This window comes from Mercenaria mercenaria, chromosome 4 (assembly GCF_021730395.1).
Source record: "Mercenaria mercenaria strain notata chromosome 4, MADL_Memer_1, whole genome shotgun sequence".
Taxonomy (NCBI): Eukaryota; Metazoa; Mollusca; class Bivalvia; order Venerida; family Veneridae; genus Mercenaria; species Mercenaria mercenaria.
In genome coordinates, this window is record NC_069364.1 from 51,590,190 (window position 1) to 51,612,216 (window position 22,027).

Sequence of the window (22,027 nt, forward strand, 5' to 3'; positions counted from 1 at the left end):
ACGAAGGCAATATATGTGCATCTCCTCTTGATGGCGGAGTTTCAATAAATTACAACCAGTGGTTGCTGAGAAATACTTCGGACAAGAAAAATAATTTGGTTATCATATAACATTTGATTTCATTCCTTTATTGATTTCTCACGTTTACTTAATTTTTGAAAAAGCGCATTTTAATCCCCGTTTACTGTCATTAGAGATGTTATCTTTTGTATCTCTACAGTTAGAAAATGACCATTGATAATTAAAATCAGTTATTCAATTATCTAGATTTGTAAATATATTTTGATTGGCTGTTTCATCTTAAATGTAGCTCCAGCGAGCGATTCTTAAAAGTACACGGTAACCGTATAAATTCACACTCTAAGCGCGTAAATATACATGGTAAGCGTGTACTTTTATAAATCTACCGGCCTAGATACGTGGTAAGCGTGTAAACTTACACGCTCAGCGTGCATATTCACACGCTAAGTTTGCATTATGTTATCGCTAAAGCGATTTAGTTTATACTTAATTTATTTTAGGTCGATAGTAAAGGAAGTTCTACAACTTCTATTTATCACTCTCGATACCTCATTCCAGATGGAATCCATCGCCACGAGGGTATGAGAGAAGAGGCGAGTTTCCCTTTTAATTGTGAGCGCCAAGCAAAGAAGCTACTGGTACCATTTTTCACTTCTTTTGTATGACGCGGCCGGGGATCGGACCCACGATCTCCCGCACTCGAAGCGGACGCTCTACCACTAGGCTATCGAGGCGGTTTGATTTAGGACTTTTGACCCAAATCGTACGTCATAAAATGCGGGACGGACAGACGAAGCGACGACTATATGCTTCCCCCGTCGGGAAGCATAAAAATACAATAACCTGCTTTCTTAATTAATGTAACAAGACTATATATATAAGCTGTAAAACTAAATCGATATTAAACACTAAAAACCTTATAGAATGAAATACTGTTTTACACGTTAAATTATTAAGGTAAGATTAAACAAATAATTTCTATGTTACCTGCCATTGCTGCAGCTAAAGGGAGTCCGTCACATAAACCAACAATTGCCTTAATATATGGTTCGTTCCCTGGTGTGAATACCTGAAAGTCTAGGGAGTATTTCACAGTTCCATCATGTTCTTTTTCCTCCTCTGAATTGTTTTCTCTTTCTTCAGTCATTTCAAAGAGCAATTCTAGAATTGCTGTATTATCTAATGGGTTGAGTTCAAAAGATGCATAACCTCTTGCTGTTAGTTTTGGTTTGTTGGCTGACGTGAGGACTGTTTGCAACATAGCGAGTTCTACTGATTTGTCGTAAAAATCTAGAAAACAATCTCTCAATTCTGGACAGTCCATAATCTTGTCAATATTATCTAGGAAAAGTACAATTTCACTTTCATATTTCCCTAAAGCATCTATTAAGGCATTGGTTGCCTTGTTTATCAGATCATTCCGGACAATACACTTGTCTCTATTAGGTTGTTTACAATTTATGCAAGAGTTACATGCGATTGTTTCTGATGGATACGTGTTTTCAAAACGCTCTTTTTCTTTACGCGCATTTATGCAAGTCAGAAAATCAATAAACCAAGAATATAGCGTATGACCCGAGTCTATATTGTCTAATTCAAAATCCTTCCAAATACACTTTTTACTTTTACACAGTTTGTACAGTTCTTCAATAAATCTCGACTTTCCAATTTTCTTCATTCCAAAAACAAGGACTGATTTCTTCTTCTTCTTGAAAAGCAAGTCCATACATGATTCCAGGTCTTTATCCCGTCCAACAAATCTCCATTTTATATCAACACTGTCTTGAAGAGACTGACAATTCCCCATGATTGTGTCAAGCAAAATACACGAATAAATTTAATCAAACGCTAGATTGAGCGCCGTAGCGAACAAGTCATTGCAGGTAAAGCAAGGCAAATGTCGCTTAGCACTGATTACATATTTTCCTTTCAACCTATAACGACTGCTGATGAGACCTAAATTCAATATGAATCATCAACAGTAAAAATCTATAATAAATATATTCAAGTTTTCATTTGAGGTCTACATCGAGTATATCTCAAACCACACAGTCGGCGTTATCGAAAAATGCGTATTCAATGAGATTAGTGTTATTTTTTAACTGAGTATTTGAAATTTTGAAATTTTAACATTACTAAATCACAGAAAGAACGAGTTGTTTGTATGAAAACTGAACATTATTTTACAAAACAATTGTAAATTTACCAATATTCTACGCAGTCCAACGCCTTTAACATGCCATTTTTAAAGAAATATGACAATAATGTACAATAAATAAAAAATATTTTCGTTTTGATGCAGTTTCGTATAGTTAGGTTTCACAACGTTTTCATATCAATTTTGAGTCCTGAAAAATGGCATTCTTTTTTAAGGGGACAACTTTTTGACAATATATTTAAGTCTACTGTTGACAATGTATGGAATAGTACTGTAAAACAGGTAGTGGGCACATATTGTTGCTTAAGATGTTGTTTGTTTAACGAATTCATGAATTATGTCAGTTTCATCAAAGTCGGTATGTGTATTCCTTTTCAGTCGTTGTTTCGCTTAGAGAAATTGCATATGATGAGCTCACAGAAAAAGAATGAGCAAATCAACGGGAAAAACTTACATTTTTAAATTCTAGACTCGGACGTTATTGCAAATATAAAATAAACTTTGCTCGTATAATATAAAAGCCCGGATGTTTGACCCCCTCTTCCAACGGTTCTAATGCATATGTTAGTACGTGTACAGTAGCAATTCTTTAGTGCACAATAAACATGTTTTATTTAATGTTCAATTTTCATTTAAAATACAACTCTTTCTGTGATTTGAGGATATACTGAATCATATTTTGTGCGTTTATTTACATAACATAAAAGCGTCGACAATGTACTCAAAATAAAATTCTGATAAATATGCCTTAACACCAGATACATTATCGGTTGTTAACATATTATTAGATTATCTGTAGCAGAAGCAGTATGTTCAGTGATTAAGCTACCGGATAATGTTTATTGCATTCCAAAATAATGTTGAGGTAGAGCCCAGGGAAGCATTGCGTACCTAAAACATATCCAGAACGAAACACAGCGTAGACCGAGTCACCCACAGATTGACCCTGCAATGGAAAGACAGATATAATTTGCGGCTTTTGTTCAATACCAATTAACCTGATACAATGTTATAACAGAATTAGTATAAAGGTGGCAATAACAAAACAATATAAGAGTAGAAGTATAGTAACACCAGTAACAAATAATTCAATACTTATAACAAAGTCGAAACAGTATATTCAGTAAGCAGATTATTACAACTGTCATAGAACGATCAGGACTCTTGGCAAAGGGAAGTAAGGCTTTAAACACTATCTTGATTTACCAACCTCTTATACCTACCCTATAATCCAACAGCTGAATGACTTTCTCGTATGAAAGAATTGTATACCCCAAGCGATGTTTTAATCCAAAAGTGGTGAGGGGCAAATAAATCAAACTCAGCATCATTAACCGATATGCCACGGAGACCAAACAGATATTACAAGGTTACAAAGCATTATCACGAAATATGATAGATAGGACCTTGTAAGGAAGAGATAGTCACGCAGAACAATTGGCACAGATCTCGAAGATTAACCAATGTCAGTGAAAATCTATCGAACCGTTGATGAGAATAATTTATTTATAGGCCCCAAAGTGCAATCGAGCAAAACCACCAGTTTCAGAGAAGTACAACAAGAATGCAACTGACCAAGTGTTATGAAATCGGGAACTCCACCAAGCGGTTTAATTGATTTTCTATTTTACCTATGGGGAAATGTCGACAAAGTGATGTTGAAAAGTGGACATATGATAGTACAGACATAGAAAATGTGGACTCAATTGATTATTTAAGATTCGTTTTAATCAGTAACGCGCAGCATTTACATGTTGTCTAGCAAGGTAAAAAATCAATGAACTCCCTATTAATACTTTTAACAGACATCGATATGCCGAGAAATGTTCGATGCATATGTCGCATCCATCATCTATTACAAATCTGAAGTATGCATGGGCTTCACAACGTGGTGAGAATGTAAACACGAATAAAGCTACTTGCCCTCAGTTTGGTGAAATTTTTCAACATTTCATTTCCACGAATTTGGCATAGAATATTTATTTGATGCCGCAAAATGTAAGATGATGTGAAAATAAATGTTAGATATTAGTAAATATGCAAGAAGAATGTAAATTATCTGCATTATTTCAAAAGCGTTGCAACGGTTTACTTACTTTTTGCTCAATGCTTTTGTTTATTTATTAGAATATCTTGCAAAAATCTTAAGTCACATGTCACTTTCAGAGTACACGCTTTTTATGATTTTTTGAGAGAATGAGAGAAATTATTTTCGTCTAAAATATATGCGTTAGCCCCTTTCTGACAATAAACAAGAGGACCATGATGGTCCTGAATCGCTCCCCTGTCCCCACATGACCCAGTTTTGAACTGAGTATGACATGGCTTTTTCTATTATTTGACATAGTGACCTAGTTTTTGAGCTCATGTGACCCAGTTTTGAACCTGACCTAGATATCATCAAGATAAAAATTCTGACCAATTTTCATGAAGATCCATTGAAAAATATGGCCTCTAGAGAGGTCACAAGGTTTTATATTATTTGACCTACTGATCTAGTTATTGATGGCACATGACCCAGTTTCGTATTTGACCTAGATATCATTAAGATGAACATTCAGACCAACTTTCATACAGATCCCATGAAAAATATGGCCTCTAGGGAGGTCACAAGGTTTTTTTCATTATTTGACCTACTGACCTAGTGACCCACTTTCAAACTTGACCTAGATATCATCAAGGTGAACATTCTGACCAATTTTTAAGAAGATCCATACACAAGGTTTTTCTATTTTTAGACCTACTGACCTAGTTTTTGACCGCACGTGACCCTGTTTCGAACTTGACCTAGATATCATCAAGATGAACATTCAGACCAACTTCCATACAGATCCCATGAAAAATATGGTCTCTAGAGAGGTCACAAGGTTTTTCTATTATTTGACTTACTGACATAGCTTTTGAAGGCACGTGACCCAGTTTCAAACTTGACCTAGATATCATCAAGTTGAACATTCTGACCAATTTTCATGAAGATCTTGTGAAAAATGTGGCCTCTAGAGAGATCTCAATGTTTTTCTTTTTTCAGGTCTACTGACCTAGTTTTTAACCACATGTGACCCAGTTTCGAACTTGACCTAGATATCATCAAGATGAACATTCAGACCAATTTTCATAAAGACCCCATGAAAAATGTGACCTCTAGAGTGGTCACAAGCAAAAGTTTACGCACGGACGGACGCACGGACGCACGCACGCACGGACGACGGACGACGGACGCTGCGCGATCACAAAAGCTCACCTTGTCACTTTGTGACAGGTGAGCTAAAAATAATCATGGTATATAAAAATAAGTTGGATGGCCCTATTAATTAATATCAGAAAATGCAGGATTATCAATTACTGGTTCAAACTTGTTTACAGCGACCAGACTTAAGCTACAGTCACACATACGGATATGTCCGTGCGTTGAGGTACGGTGCGAAAGGATTAGTCTGTGGGTGTATAACTACGGAGCAGTACGTCTTAGTACGGGGAAAATGGTGAGAAACAGGAAACAAAGAAAACAATACAGGACGCGAATAAGTACGGATAGGTACGAGGTACTACGTTGAATTACGTTTTACTGCGCCTTGCAACTTGCCCAGCGCACGGACGGGTCTGCGGTAAACTACGTTGAACTATGCTTAAGTACGAGCAGCCTCGGATAACTACGTTCGGCTACGGAGAGGTACGTAACAGTACGGATAACTACGTTTAAGTACGTTTAACTACGGATGAATAAGTTTCAGCCAAGTTGGACTAAAGTCACGCTCAAATGGCTACGGTTCGCTCAAACTTTTGTGCATGTTCAAAAGTTGGAGAAACTTGCAAGTTTGGAATAAGTTTTGAATACGTTTTGACCACGTTTTGGTACGGATTAATACGAATGACTACGCTGAGGTACGGCTCAGGTACAGACCGATACGGATTACTACGTTTCTGTCCGTAGCTAGACGTAGCTATCCGCGCCGTATGTGTGACTGGGGTATAAGTATGAATGAATTGTTTCTAAAAATGGTTGAAGACGGAAATAAAAACCCACTGTATACAGTTTAAACGTTATGAAATGAAAATGGTGTCGGCGATAGTATTGATTTACCCCAACTCAGTTAACGTTTTATGTCTTACTGTTTCCCCAAAGTTTACTGAAGTATCACTCTGTATAGAAAACTCAACAACAGATATTGAATTGAATAAAGGGTATTTATTAATAAAATACCATAAAAGTAAAAGAGATTAATCATCAGTGATAGTTTTCTATATTCGGGCGACCAGAAACCGCCGACCCGTATGTAAAACACAGTATAATGAAAACTGTCATAAAACCAGATTTAACAAGTGTAAAAGGCTTCAAATTTCAAGCAAATAAGCAAATTAGAAAATGAAACATTATAACGTTTTTAAGATGAAGAACCAAGGAGAATCTTTAAAAAAAATTTGGACTGATTGTCTTCACGAGTCCAAATGTTCAAGAAAATTATAAAAAGAGGTGGTTGGGGAGGTGGAGGTCTAAACGAAATTGAATCACATCCAACAGTTTCCGCAACTAAATAAAGACTGACTACTCAGCTAGCGATTGGTTCATATAACCATGTGACATAAAGGAATACGATACGATTAACATAAACCCCTTCGTTGATCCATGAGTCATGGTTAAAACATATATGCAGAACAGAATAAGAAACAAGTACACAAAACATTTTATACATATATAAAACATATTTATGTCCTATTGATTCCCCAAAGGTTACTGAAGTTCCACTTTGTATAGAAAACTCAACAACAGATATTGAATTGAATAAAGGGTATTTATTATTAAAATACCATAAAAGTAAAAGAGATTAAACATCAGTGATAGTTTTCTATATCTGGGCGACCAGAAACCGCCAAACAGCGCCCAGTATATGCATGCCGAATAGTGTAACTACACTCTCAAGCACTTATACTCATGGGTTTATTTATACTCATGGGTTTATAAGTATAATAACTTAAATAAGGCAAAATAATCAACCGCCAACACCATAAACGGTAACTGCCGAATAGTAAATACTCTCAAGCTGTGCACACTAAATATATCCATATAGATAACCATGAAAGTTAAACAGAAATTGGTATTATCTGTGAAAAAAATAATAATTCATGTTATGTATGTCACTATGTGTAGGTACCATTAAATGTGTAATCTCTACTGTAAATTGTACAGAAATAAATATAGGTGCCATGAAAATATACATATCTTAACAGCATAGCTAGCTAGCCTTCAACTTCGCAACCACCCCAGCTCGGATGTTGTTGTACAACTTTTGTTGACCTCTGTACGAAAGATGGACCCCGTCGCTACTTAGAACCTCTGCTAAAGCCTCGTCCGATCAGAAACCTTTGGGTACCCAGTAACGCACTCGCTGGTGGGTATAATCCCTGCTCTTTGATTCAAGAAGAGCATTTGTTTCGTAAACTCTATCACTGAACCGAGGAATGTCCACCGCATGACGATTATGTTGACTGTTCACCTTTCTGAATAATATGGGGAAAACGATGACTGACCGTACCTGCTCAATAAACAACAGAGTGCCCACTAAATCCATAATTGCAGCACTAACCGAATTTGGGGACTTGTCTACTGATGAAAGACCATTTGTGCCGATGATGAGAACGACCAAATCTGGCTTGAAATCTCGAACCACATCCAAATTTTGTTTCAATGTATGTACGTGTCCCCCTCCGAAACCGGAATACTGCACTAAAGGATTCCCACGTAATTTCAAATTTGAAAGAAAATTTTCCTGATTCATAACAAAATCCTTTAAACGTTTCACAAAAGAATGCCCAAACAATTGAATTTTTATCGTACGGTCCACCATTTTGACACCCCTGGCTAAACACGTGATCACTCCAGTAGATCTAAATATAGCCGCTGGAATTTTGTCGATTGACCTACATTTCGCTCTCCCTGATCACCCTTGTGATCCGATTAGCGTACACAAAGAAAGTTATCCAAGCTCCGGTGGTCGCGACTGAGACAGGCGTAATTTGTATTTAAAAGTTAAGTCAATACATAAAAACTTCATCACCATTGAATTATTTGCATAAAACTGCCTTTAACCCAACTTAAATACACTTTTTCTAAACGAAATTGAATCACATCTACCAGTTTCCGCAACTAAATAAAGACTGACTACTCAGCAAGCGATTGGTTCATATAACCATGTGACATAAAGGAATGGATCTAATTGGCTCCTATTTACGATACGATTAACATAAACCCCTTCGTTGATCCATGGGTGTGTTCGATTCGGGTAGAGTCGAGTGGATTTTTCACACTACCACCAATCAAACACGAGTAGTGCAACGCTAGTGTCGAGATCACAGGTCAAGAACATGCTCCTCCCGCAATGGGGAGTGAAGTCGGGCAAATGTGCGTATTGCCTTGATACAAAATGGCGGCATAGCAACGGAAAGCGAAAGCAATGAGCACAAGTTGTACCGATGTAAATAAAGTTTAAACTTTGAATCAAAGCTGATGTTGATAAAAAATGCAAATTCATCGAATGAATGTAGATGCGTCCTTTTGATTAAAATCCTTTTGACTGATCATATTTACGCTCAACTCGACCTGACTCGAGCCTGTTCGATTCGACAGTAAACTGCGCATGCGCAAGTGTAACACTAGTGTACTCTCGCTTGACCGAATCGAACGCACTCCATGAGTCATGGTTCAAACATATATGCAGAACAGAATAAGAAACAAGTACATAAAACATTTTATACATATATAAAATATATAAATATTTCATAAGTAGGATTAAAGACATCTTCGCTGCTGAATGGCCACAAATGGTAACAAATAATTTTAGATGAATTTTTATCTTACCTTGGCATGCCCTGTCTATAGTAATTTTCGTGTACATTTTATACTGTTTATGTATAGGAATAGGGCTAGAAAGATTAAATTCATTTATCAGCTATTAACTTCCAAGAAAGGAGCGACATATAAGCTTCCTCTTTGCTGAAAGCGTTTGATAAACGGAGAAAATTGCTAAATGCTTCGATACCCTGCACGTCAACTATCTTGTAATATGTTAATCTCATTTATTATACTCTAATCAATATGGAAAACACCGAATATCCTCGCGCCTTATGATAATTAACTTCCTGTACTACTTTATGCTTTGTAATAGATATGCTTAGTGCATAAGATTTATTAATAAACTTTATATTATGTTATGTTTTAAAACCATACACCAGGGTACATTGTAAATTGCTTCCCCGTTTCGTTTGGAATAAACTGAACTTTCGATCTGGTTTTATCCTTTGTGGACTAGTCATAGCCTAGTTCTTTTTAAGGGATGCAAACTTATACTGAAAGTGCTCTTTCTGGAATTACTTTTGAAAAATTAGAATCATGTTTGAAAAAAAATGTAAAGATTATTATAACTTAGTCCAATGATTCTTTTTTCTTTAATCAGCAATTGTAGTTATTATGTAAATTTATCAATTCCTGTCACAAAACGAATGAAATGTCAATGGTACGTGTACAAAGAAAAAAAACGAGTAATTTAATAAATCATCACCAGTTATCTTTGTTATAAATTTCTATCTATTTTGCGATTTTTTGAATTTCATAAAACAACTTCCCCCTGACTTTCAGCTTCTGTTGTAATATATTAAACAAGAACATATACTTGCATTTGTTGAATTACACTTAAATTTCCAGAACAAATTTGCATGTTTTCTGAATTGGTTTGAATTTAAACAGGATAAACCGTCTGTAGATAAAGGTGTTTGTTAAGTACTATGGAAATGCTTAATACTATTGTATGTAAGTAATCCCGTTGCCAGTTCTAGCGAAGTCCATAAAGCCACAATAAATACAAGCATGAAAGAGTTGTAATTCTAATGATTAATAAAGCTACTATCAATTTGCTTCATTTCATTCCACCAAAAACATTAATAATAAGTATTTAAGATACTTGCAGTTCTTGAAAAATTCAAATGATCTATCTCTGCGAAATTTAAAAGCTTACAAGGATAAAGAAAGGTAAATTCTAGTCATCACTTCCCTAGTTAAAAGGTATTTCGGATGCACATCACTCAAGCAATACTCAGACTGCACAAATATATTAACATACAGTATTATTAGACGAATAGTTAACTTTTCCATTTTAGGAATTTTCTTTCGTTATCATTGTTTACCTACACTACATTTTATGTATATTTTCATACGAAAGGTTTGCCATATTTCGCCCTAGATGAATAAGTCATTAATGGTAAATGATACCTTTGGGACCAATGTCAGGTTTTTAATATTAGATATATCTTTAAAATAGATATTAAACAATACACATTGAATTTACCAATGTTCACGGCAAGTTTAACTCGTAATAAATCCGTGCTGAGCCTTTCAAGCACATTTTGGTAATACAGTGCCTAACTATATATGGTATTCTGTAGTAATTGGTTTGAATCTACTTTTGGTCATATTGACGTTGATTGTAGGCAGGTGTATGTAATGATGTTCCCATCTACTGAAAGTGACATGTTTGTTGTTGTGACCATATCTTTCCTTTGTGCTACAAACCTTTAGCGCGTAGTGTAGGTTATACGTTGTAAATATTTTGCTTCTCATTATGTTGGATTTAGGCTAACATAAATGCATTTTGAAAATTAGAAAATACGATATATTTCATAAGGAAACTATGCAGTATTTCGATAAATATAGCCTGCGCAACATAAACACGCTTATTTATACAGTCCATAAAATAAACAAACGTGTTTGTAAACACGGATGGATCCAAACGGAAGGAGAAGAAGCATTTTACAGAAATATTTCGATGGCAAAATACAATACATATCCGTAGCCCTCTCCAACCTATAAACCGGGCCAGTCTATTTTATAAGTGCAACAACACGGTTGGCCCATTAAACGAGTTGTATAGTATAATAGCCCAATTTATATTTTGTAAACATGATATTAAAAACTAGGACACTAGGTTTAGGGCGATACTTTCTATAATAACCGTAAGTTAATAAGTGTAAAATAATGTAAGAAAGGAAGAAGAAGAATATATTTAATAGAAGCAATAACAATATGCACGTACCAAACATCAAAATCCAAACAAAAGATCAACGTCAACGACAGCTAAAAATAAGATAAACGTCAACTACAGCTAAAATAGAATTCTGGGAAAACAGTACATAGCTTTAAATAGATTTCAAGGCCGCGCATCATTCATATAAACAACTTTATACATTTTGCATTTTACCCGCTTTATTGTATTCTTACTAAATTTACACATTAGATTTTTTTGACAGTTTCGTTGCTATGACTCACTGCAATGAAATTATCACAACAATAACACTATAAAATACTATAAAATACATAGGGGGCCTCCGTCACTTGCCCCTAATCGATGTGGGTTCGAGCCTCATCCAGCTGGCTTACGGAAAGTCGGTGTTTCTACCCAGGTGCCCGCTCGTGAATAAATAATGCACGGAGGGGCACCTGGGGCCTTCCTCCGCCATTAAAGCATGACCTATGATTGTGTCGGTGCAACGTTAAACCCAACAACAACAAAAAGACAAAAAAATACATTAAAAAAAATAAAGACACATCTGACAGTTTCATATATGTATATAGTAAAACATTTTCATACAGACAGAATTTCTTTAAACTTTGTGTACTGACTGAGAATCAAGTTTAAAACGGAAATATGTGTATTAAAAATCATAGGTACCGGTGCTTGATATTGCATTCTCTGTCCTTGAAAATAGATTTTTCAGTACTTTCAGACTTTCAAGGGCAGACAATTCATGACCAAAACTGGGTACCAATAATTTGCTTTATTTTTTATATTTCTGTTCTGTTTTTTTTATTTGATTCTAGGGGCCGAGTGGGTAAGGTCGCTGACTTCAAATCACTTGCCCCTCATTGATATGGGTTCGAGCCTCACTCGGGGCGTTGAATTCTTCATGTGAGGAAGCCATCCAGCTGGCTTACGGAAGGTCGGTGGTTCTACCCAGGTGCCCGCTCGTGATGAAATAACGCACGGAGGGGCACCTGGGGTCTTCCTCCACCATTAAAAAGCTGGAAAGTCGCCATATGACCTATCATGTGTCGGTGCGACGTTAAATCCAAAAAAAATTTTATTTGATTCCCTGTCAGTAAACACAGTTTAAAGAAGAAATTCTATCCGTAGGAAAATTTTGCTCCATGTCAATATAGACACTGTTGCAATTGTCCTTGACTATGAACATGACAAAATGAAACCTAAAAGTCCTGGTCTTTCCCAATTTTTTTAAACTTTGTATAGTGAATGCAAATTATGACTAAAACAAAAATATAAATTAAAATGCACAGTTTCCTTGCCTCAATCCTGAATTATCTGCCCTTGCAAATTGGATTTTTTAGCATTTTCTTATTTTAAAGGGCAGATACTTTAAGATCAAGCATCGGTACCTTAAACTTGATTCTCAGTCAGTACACTAAGTTTAAGAAATTCTGTCAGTAGGAAACATTTTGCCTACATACATATAGGAAACTGTCAGATGTGTCCTTAAAGATACCTTACTTAAATGACATTTGCACAGACTACAATATTCCCAGAAATAATTATAAAATGAAAACCAAAACTGATTCCTCAGAATGCTAATAGGTTCGTAGTCCAACTTAGTGACTCGAACTATACGAGAGTCCGATATTGGTAACAAGCATGTAACTCACCAGACAAACGTCCGAGGCAGGACTGTCAGGTTCAATGCTAGGCTATGCTATGTACTATTTTATTAGATAACGTGTCCTTTTCAATATACCTATCCGTTTTAACTTCCTTATTTATTGATGTACATATAAATCTTAGAAATATTAGTTACATGTAAAGTCATCAATTAGAAAAATAATATCATCAAAAATAAATATTCCCAATATAGGATGACAAGACGGGTTTTATCGAGTTTAAAATAAAGATGCATCTAGATTTCTCAGGCTTTCGAACAATTAATAATTGCTGATTACGTGAAGCTGATTTAGGCACTCTAGTCTGTTAACTGTTTGCAGCGACTAAAGGTGCAATGACCATCCACCACGGAGACCTGGACTTCCATTTTTCAGTATTTCATCTTAATATGAGAAGAACATGGCTTTTGTAAATAAGAATGATTTACGAAGTGTGAACAACACGTTTATCGAGTTTCGACAGTTCAGAAATATCAAAACACTACTGTAATTGATTAGATCAGAGTGATAATGAATTATAGAGCTTACTGTCATGTATAAGTAAAAAAATATAAGTTCATTCCTAAATAATAGGCATTTCGAGCACAAAATAATGTATTGGGCAAACGAACAAAATGGATTCCGTCGGAACCGCTCCTGCAGAGACCATGTACTCACATTGAACAGTCTTATACGTAATAACGATAACTTATTCACGACGTTAATAGATTTACGTAAGTGCTTTGATTTCAAAGACCGTGATATGATGTTGAACAAACTATGTATACTTCTGCACAAAGTTGCTGGAAAAGTGTAAAATTCTATTAAAAGTGTATATAGCCAGCCAAACTTCTTGTGTATGTATAAACGGGAAATACACAGACTGGTTGCGTCACAGGCGTAAAACAGGGAGATAATTAGTCCCCGATAAATTATTGTCAGAATTAAATGCCCTTGACATTAGTTTCGAAATTGGTGGATAAAAACTGTCAGCTTTGTTATATGCAGACGATAACGCAGTTAGCAACACCAGAAACTAACTTGCGACTTGCTTGACGTTATGCATAGATAATTAACACTAATCGAAATGTATCCACTTCAGAAAACCAAGATCCGCACAGACGGAATATGAATTCACCATTGGCAATAATGTACTTGAAAACGTCCACGCATATAAGTATGTAGGGGTCATCTTTCACTGTTATAAGGACTTTTCTTCAACCTGTCTGGCGCTTGCTAAAGGTGGTGGACGTGCACTCAGTAAAATTATCTCGAAGATACATAAGATTAAAGATTTTGAATTTAAAACCTTTGAAAAAAAATTCTAATCCTATGCCACGCTTATACTGGATTACTCAGCTGCTGTCTTGTGATTTAAATATAGTCAAGCCATAGACAATATTCAAATAAGGGCGATTCGTTATTTCCTCGGGGTACACAGGTTTGCTCTAATTTTGGCTATAACGGGGAACACGGCATGGCTACCAAGCGATTACAGACTGTGGATTAGTATTGTCCGATACAGTATTTGAATAGGCTTATAGCGTTTGATGACAACAGAATTTCTAAACAGGTTTACAATATGGATTATGATAAATGCAGAAATATACATAAACTAGAATGAACGGAATACTTTGACCAAAAGATTGCTGTTGAACTCGAATTGTGTAAATCTAGAATAGAAACTTTTTACTCCAATATATGGTCTCACCAAATAGTGTTAGTTAGAAAATTATGAACATATGTTACATTTAAATTGGCGTTTACGCAAGAAAATTACACAATTTCGTATAGGTATACTGCCATTAAGAACTGAAACAGGACGATATGTCGGAGAAGAACCAGAAAATAGACTGTATACCTTATGTAATATGAACTTAGAGAACGGGGCTCATTTTTAGTTGACTATTTTTTTATAAAGATATTAGTGACAACATGTTTAGGGATCAGTGGTCAGGCATGCAGTTCGACCAAATGGACAGTAACGTTAAGCTAGTCATATCCCCGAAAGGTTGCTAAATATCGAAAGCCTATGCTAAAAGACAAAGTGCACTTTTTAAAAGGTGAAGCATAAAATAATGTTAACAATATGTACATGTAATATGCATCATTTCAAACTTTTATAAATAGTTGAAAATGTGTTCAGTATGTGTGGTAAAATTCTTATTCATCCTGGCTTTTAAACTGTTTTAGTTAACGAAATATCAACATATTTGCTGTAAAATGAATATAATACCTTATTATTATTAGTCCCATTTTTTGATCATGTTATAAGTGTGTAATGAGTTAACAGGTGACGTAAAGGCCCAGTGGGCCGGGTGTTGTGAAGAATGAGCATTTATTGTAATATCTATGTACTGTATACATAACACACGTCACGTTAATAAACAATTTACTTACTTATAATGAAACTAAACAAATAATTTCGTTTGCCTTTAATTAGCTTTACTGAAGGTTTCAACCAATATGTTGTTGTATCTTGTCAACAATTTTGATGTGATGCTATCTCAAAATTAAACAAGAAAATACATCTAGCCTACAATTGCCCATACCTTAAACTGCGCTGGACAGTGTTATCAATAAGAAGGTAAGATAATTCATATACAAGTAAGAAAGTTGAAGCAAGATGCAGCAAAAGGAAACTCCGCCCGCCCCCCCCCCCCCCCCCCCAAAAAAAAAAGCAGTGTACGTAGTACTGATAGAACAGGAGATGATATCTTTGCTGTAGACCCTAGGCAAACAGACAGTCTGATGGGGTTTCATATATGTTGGAGAAAATTGCCTTTGTAGTGTGAGCAGGATTTTTATTGTTGTATATTGACTGATCATGACCCATATGCGAAATTGACCTCTAAGTTTCGGTATTATATGGAATGAAATGTATTGTATACACAAGGTTGTGCTTAAATTCAGACTTACGTAGTTGTTCATCCGAAATGACTGAGTTCCAAACTTAGCTCAGGTGTTATCAAGACCATTATTCTGATAAAAATCTAATGTGGGCTCTGTATTTACGTTACTCACTGATGCTGTACAATTACATTTAACGTTTTTTCCAGCAGTGCTAATTTACTTTCAAAATATGCAATAATGTATTTGCAAAATATCTAAGAATAATCTTTCCATGATGTTTAAAGGAAAAGATTGCAGTGCATTATTGTGTATAAAACCTGTAAAGAAACATATCTGAAAATATGCGTAAGATAACTTACCTTGTTTTATGCATTGCGCATTTGTGAATATTAAACAACCGTAATACTATTGTATTGCCTGGCACAAAATGCAATATGTCCTGAAATGTACATAGTTAAACTTGATCAACACTGATCGCATACCTGTCTACGTCTAAATGTTTTTACTTAAATATAACTAGGTTTTCCAGAGGACACTCTTTCCAATCTTTTCCATGAATACGATCATAAAAGATTGAGTGGTATATTTAGAAAAACAGTTTGAAATGAAACTGAAATTTTAAAAAAAAAATGAAAGCTACTTAACTGTCACTGACTACAGTATAATATTAACAAGGGTTTTGTACCAAAATATTGGAACATTCTCGTCTTAATGTAGCAATTATAGAGCGTTGCGTAAACCTGAATACTTCAAACAAGTCTTACACACCATTGTCATTCATTAAACACATCAGATCACAGGAAGAAAATGCACATACTTGACAGCTTTCTAAATAAAAACGAAATATGATCCTACGATTTAACATCCCCATTCATTACATTAACCACATGTAAAGTACGTGTAGTTCATAAACTTTGGTTTGTTATGGTAGATGTGCACATAGTAACTAAATTTTCAAAGCACTCTGTTTGTTAGTTTGTTTGGTTTGTTTTAATTGATAGCATTGTGCATAATTCTAACACGATCCGATTCATTTTCCTATTAAAACAAAGAAGGCTTAAAACAGTGAATTATTATACAATAATTCACTGTTCTGATGTCACAGTTATTGCGTCATAGCGTCAAACGGCATAGAGGCGCGCTGGAAAAGAAACCAATTGAAAACTGGCAAATATTTAATGAATGTCGTCAAGGATGTACTTAAAATTTCCCCATTATATTTTATATCACAACTCCTCCGTAGTACAAAAAGAAGTTCATAAAATTATATTGATCCTTTGTGATGTGTAAGATAGAGATTTAAAGGGACTAACCCACACATTTCAGGCCCTTAAAAATCTGTTACGCGAAAATAACCAATCTGCGTATTCTGTAAATGGCACAGCAAAAATTCCTTTTCGCACAGCGATTTGTAAATCGGGCAACAACCTTATTTAACATTTGTTATATGCGCTGGGTAACTGCCTTGCGTGTTTGGTAAACGTGTCTGTACTTAGCTAAGATTGTTTGCATAATAAAAAAACATATTACTCAAATACGTTATGCGATAGCTTCTTTCCTGTATTATCATAACGAAGGTTGGCGCAAATCCATTTTATATTCTCTTTCTAATATAGCACTTAAACCGTTTTTGTTCCAAACCTAATCACTTAAAAGAAAATTTGGACAATTAGATTTCATTCATTATTGTTACAAGAAGGAAATACAAAATTCTTAACATCATTCGAAATAAAACATCTAAAGTATATCATTTCATTCAAAGTTATCTTGCATATTATGGTTTTTTGCTTGTTATTATGCTCGATGTAGCTGAAGTGACTCAAATTTCAAAGTTGTGTTATTTATTGGTTTATGTGGCAGCATAGACTTTTCCAATTATGCATATGAAGAAGAACAAGAAGAAGAATCTTTATTATGCATGAAATCCTACAAGATCTGCCAGCATAGCATGATAAATACATGTATCCAGTTTATCTAAATATCAAAATTATGGCAAGACGGCAAACATTTCCCATTTAATACTCTGTAAGTGCAAAGATCCAAAATCACTAAGTATAAAAAAACGCAGAAATTGCTTTTTAAATAAAAATCAAAGAAAAAAATAACTTGAAAGTGTTTTGCCTTTCACAATGCAATACAACAAAGACAAAAATGATTATATTGTAACAATGACAATGATCTTTAATAAATGTTCTAGGTGTAAGTATCTATCAATCTGAATAAAGTGCTGGATCTTCTAAACGAAGATCTGAGAATGACCCCTTCACATTCGTCTTCTGTATATTTTGGAGTTCCAATATTGCAATTTTTATTTTCGCAAATCTATTTTTATTTGAACCAATCAGACGACTTGTTCGAATGTCAAAGAGTAAGAAGAATTTGCAGTCCAAGGTTCGAACCCGGGACCCCTCGCTTACAGAGCAAGTGCCCTACTGACTGAGCTAACCGGCTATCTGACCTCTCGCGACATAAGAATTGAAGATATAAAAACCTAAGGCTTTTTTAAGCTTGTAGAATGTTGTAAGTTAGCTTTTGATTGGCTAGCGTAAGGGTCGTCAGAACGAGGCTATCAATAGCTCGTGTTCAGATCCTAATCGTAGCGCAATAGGATCTGTACTTTAGTCAGACTGAGTATCTATGTTGTTTCTAACCTAATTGTTCACTTGACTACCAATTTCTCAATTGAAAAGCTTTATAGATGTAAGTCGAGAGATTTCGAATTTCTGTTACGTTTTCAATTTGTAACAATTGCAAAAACTTAAAATTAGTCGGATTTTGCCAATAGTATTTTCTTGTATATTGCCGAAAAAAAACAACAACTGAGCACTCCATGACAAAATAAAATTCGTCCGCCAAGACGTTACGATATGTACATTTACGTTCCTCAAAAGGGATGCTTACCGGCTTTCTCCACCTGCCCGTTTCAACGGCCAGTCTATGAGAGGATATCCATAACCCTTTGTTTTAAGATTTGCTAAAATAGTTTCTCATCAATTACTGCTTGTGACAGCCAAACTTCGTAAAAACCTAACCGTGCTAATAATTGTTCAACTTGCGAAGCCCAATTCATTCGTTATATCTTAGTAAATAATTATACACATGCTTAATGTATTTTTATTCATTGCTTTTTACATACTTTTCGCAAAAACTTGATTGTATTGTAATTTCTGTAAGTTTGAAGAATTCTTCTACCTAACTCTGCGTAAATAAATGCATTCTGTAAAACAATATTTGATCTAATATACGTCTCTTTTGAGGTCTAGGGAATCCGTGAAATAAATACAGTAGTTATACTGTATAGCACTAAATATATAACTCTATAAATACAGGTGTTTAAATGTCACATCTTATTTCCAGTGTATGTATATGTAATGATAACAACCGTAAAGTTACTTATACTTTAGTAAAGTTTGTGTAGAGATGTGGTTTGTTAGATAGTGACTTGCCCTGTTGAATATACACCTTTCCCTTTATTTGTTAATCAAATTAAACCTGCAGTTAGTTTTGTTTTGATTTATTTAATTGTTTTTGTTTTGTTCTGTTTTTGTTTTGTTTGTGTGTGTGTGTGTGTGTGTGTGTGTTTTGTTTTTTTTGGTTGTTTTTTTTTTAACACGTCTATGAACATACTCAATCAAATCGAGTCTGCAACATTTACATTTGTGTCATGTTGGACGACCTGTGATTTTCCAATTTTTATTATTTTGTTAAATTAACCTCAAGTTGTTTTTGCAATGAATATATTTGCATGACTAAATCCAGTCCGAGACAAGGTTGACGTTCGGGTCACTACTGATTTACGTTTCAACAATTATGACCTTGAACTATTTTAAGAATGCAACAACTTTTCCTTTCGTTTCTGCACGTGTTTAGCCAGATATTACAAGGAAAAAAATAACTCTTGTCTTTAAACTTCCTATTTCAGCTGTAAATCATTTTCGAATATTTGTGAATGGGGTGAGCAGACTAAGCATTATTGTTATGTGTCTATCCGAATAAATGACAATACGCCATCAAACGCGGGCGAAGAGCTAATTAGATACGAAGAGGGAAAGCCACGTTGAAATTTTAATAAAACCGCCGCCTCCGCAGACGGCAACACACCTTACGTGGACGTGCTAACGACTAGCACGCACTCCTGCATGCACACACAGCCAAAGCAAACACACAAGGACAAAAAGAATATGTAAATAAACAAAGTTTGGCGCCGCTTTGGAACGCTCAGTGGCAAAACCGCCACTAGGGAGCTTAAACCTGTTGATGTTGCACTTAAACCTATTTTGAAACTTTAGTCTGCTGGTGGCAAGTGATTCTGTCTTTGCGACCAGTGCAGACCAAGATCAGCCTGACATCCGTACAGGCTGATCATGGTCTGCACTGTTCGCTATTCAGTCAGTAAATTTTCAGTGAACACCCCTTTAACTAATTAGTGGTACTCCCCAAATTGAATGATGGACCAGTCCATTTTAGAAATAAAGCAGGTGGAAACAAGGGCAATATTTCGATAAATATAGCCGTCTGTGATACACCATTATGAGCAACCTGTGGAATTTCTTCCACTTTAAAAATACTCAATTTTGTGTATTCTATTTCAGTATCATATGACCAGATAAAAATGCTCATGTTAATAACTAGGACACAATGTTAATGCAGTTGTAAACAAATGGCTATTTTTATACAAACAATCATTTGATAATAAGGAGCAAAGGAAGAATAAAATTATATTTAATAAAAGTTAGAACTATTTGCACTTACCAAAAATATCATAATCCAAATTCAACAAAACAATAGTAAGAGAATTATTGTAAATTGCCAAAACATAGATTTAAAGGCCGCGCATCATTCATATTTTGCGCCGTTTAGTACACTGATTCATTCTTTCGGTAAACTGCATTTTTCAATACACGAGTAAATATGAAACGCCGCAGCTGTGGGGACATTTCATGTTATTATATCAGAGCGTGATGTTAACTTGTCAACACAGAAGGTTCTGTTATTATGTCAAGATGTGGTGTTAACTTGTCGAAACAGTGTTTTATATATAATATGTTAACTAGCCGTGTTATTATGTCAGAGTATGATCTTGCCTGAAGAGTGTGTTATTACGTTAAAAAGCTATGTCATCGTGTTAAAATATCGTGTGATCTTGTCTACAGAGCGTATTGTCATGTAAAAAAATATGTTATCTTGTTAACGTACCGTGTAATTTTGTTTGCCGAGCGTGCTATTATGTTATAAAGCCTTGTTGTCATGTTAAAGTGTAGTGTTAACTTGTCAAAACAGTGTCTTATTATGTTAAATGCTATGTTATTTTGTCAAAGTACCATGTGATCTTGCCTATTATGTTAAAAAAAAAATGTTATCTTGTCAAACTACCTAGCCGCTGGAACCAGACCAGAATGATGTTTGCTACTGTACATGTTATACCCTACCCCTAGGTATACTATAAGAACCATAGTCGTGAACGGGAAAATATACTAACCCGTTTCAATTGCGCATTTCATACCTAAAACGCGCAGTTCGGTAAACGGGTACTATAGATATTGAACAAGTGGTAATTTATCTTCCATTGTGTACCGGTCACATTTCTTCAATATTTCTTATCTGGGAGAAACAACGCGTAGTTTATAGTTTCTTATAGTTTCTTCAACATTGCACAAAATGTTTCGTTTAAATTCCCTAATGAAGTTCCGGTCTAGATTACAAAACAATTCTGATTGGCTGATATGAAAATGTATGTCAGTCGTCGTTTAACTACACGTGTACGCTAGTATGTGCATATGCAGCATTAATGTGCAATACGAATTAAATAAACAGTACAGATGTATACCAATGTATGACTCCAAATTCAAAATCATATATAAGATGAATTTCATTCATCATTTTGTGTTTTACTGTAAAACTGTGAATATTTTGCATTCTGTTTTATTTGTCTACATTCCGCCTAACATGTGCATACTACTGTGGCCTCTAGATCAGATGTTCATTAGGGAAGTTCACGCAAGTTTTTTTCTGTAACGTTAACGAAAGCATTAAATATACTCAGCGGCACTGAAAAGTTACCACCCTAATAACCCTTAAATTTTAAAAATCGCACTAGATTCTGTTAAAAGCAAAACACGACTACATTTTTGACGCAGCTGAGACGTCACTGGTATAAAGATTTGTCAAATTCGACTAACTCCATTTGAGGCACGGGCTGCACGTGCAAAATGACTTTTTCCAGCAATGTCGACATGTACGAAGTTTCTGTCGCAAATCATTCATCGCACTTGAAAGTTAGTCGACAGACTAAAAGGAATACG

The 22,027-nt window shown here is 35.1% G+C and overlaps 1 protein-coding gene across 9 annotated transcripts in view; it reads right to left on the reverse strand.

Annotated features, from left to right (window-relative positions):
• The window catches only part of LOC123551684 (uncharacterized), a 46,481-nt gene that overhangs the window by 20,288 nt on the left and 4,166 nt on the right, over nucleotides 1–22,027 (reverse strand). Inside the window, exons 1-4 of one of the 9 annotated variants that reach the window (XM_053541150.1) lie at nucleotides 20,478–20,590; nucleotides 16,085–16,164; nucleotides 3,071–3,125; nucleotides 1,009–1,977 (exon numbers count right to left, since the gene is read on the reverse strand). In XM_053541150.1, coding sequence (XP_053397125.1) covers nucleotides 1,009–1,828 — 820 coding nt within the window. In that variant the 5' untranslated portion in view covers nucleotides 1,829–1,977; nucleotides 3,071–3,125; nucleotides 16,085–16,164; nucleotides 20,478–20,590. Of the gene's footprint in view, nucleotides 1–1,008; nucleotides 8,308–11,259; nucleotides 11,311–16,084; nucleotides 16,165–20,477; nucleotides 20,591–22,027 lie in introns of those variants that run through there. The other 8 variants (XM_053541145.1, XM_053541149.1, XM_053541153.1 and 5 more) reach the window with 8 other exon arrangements.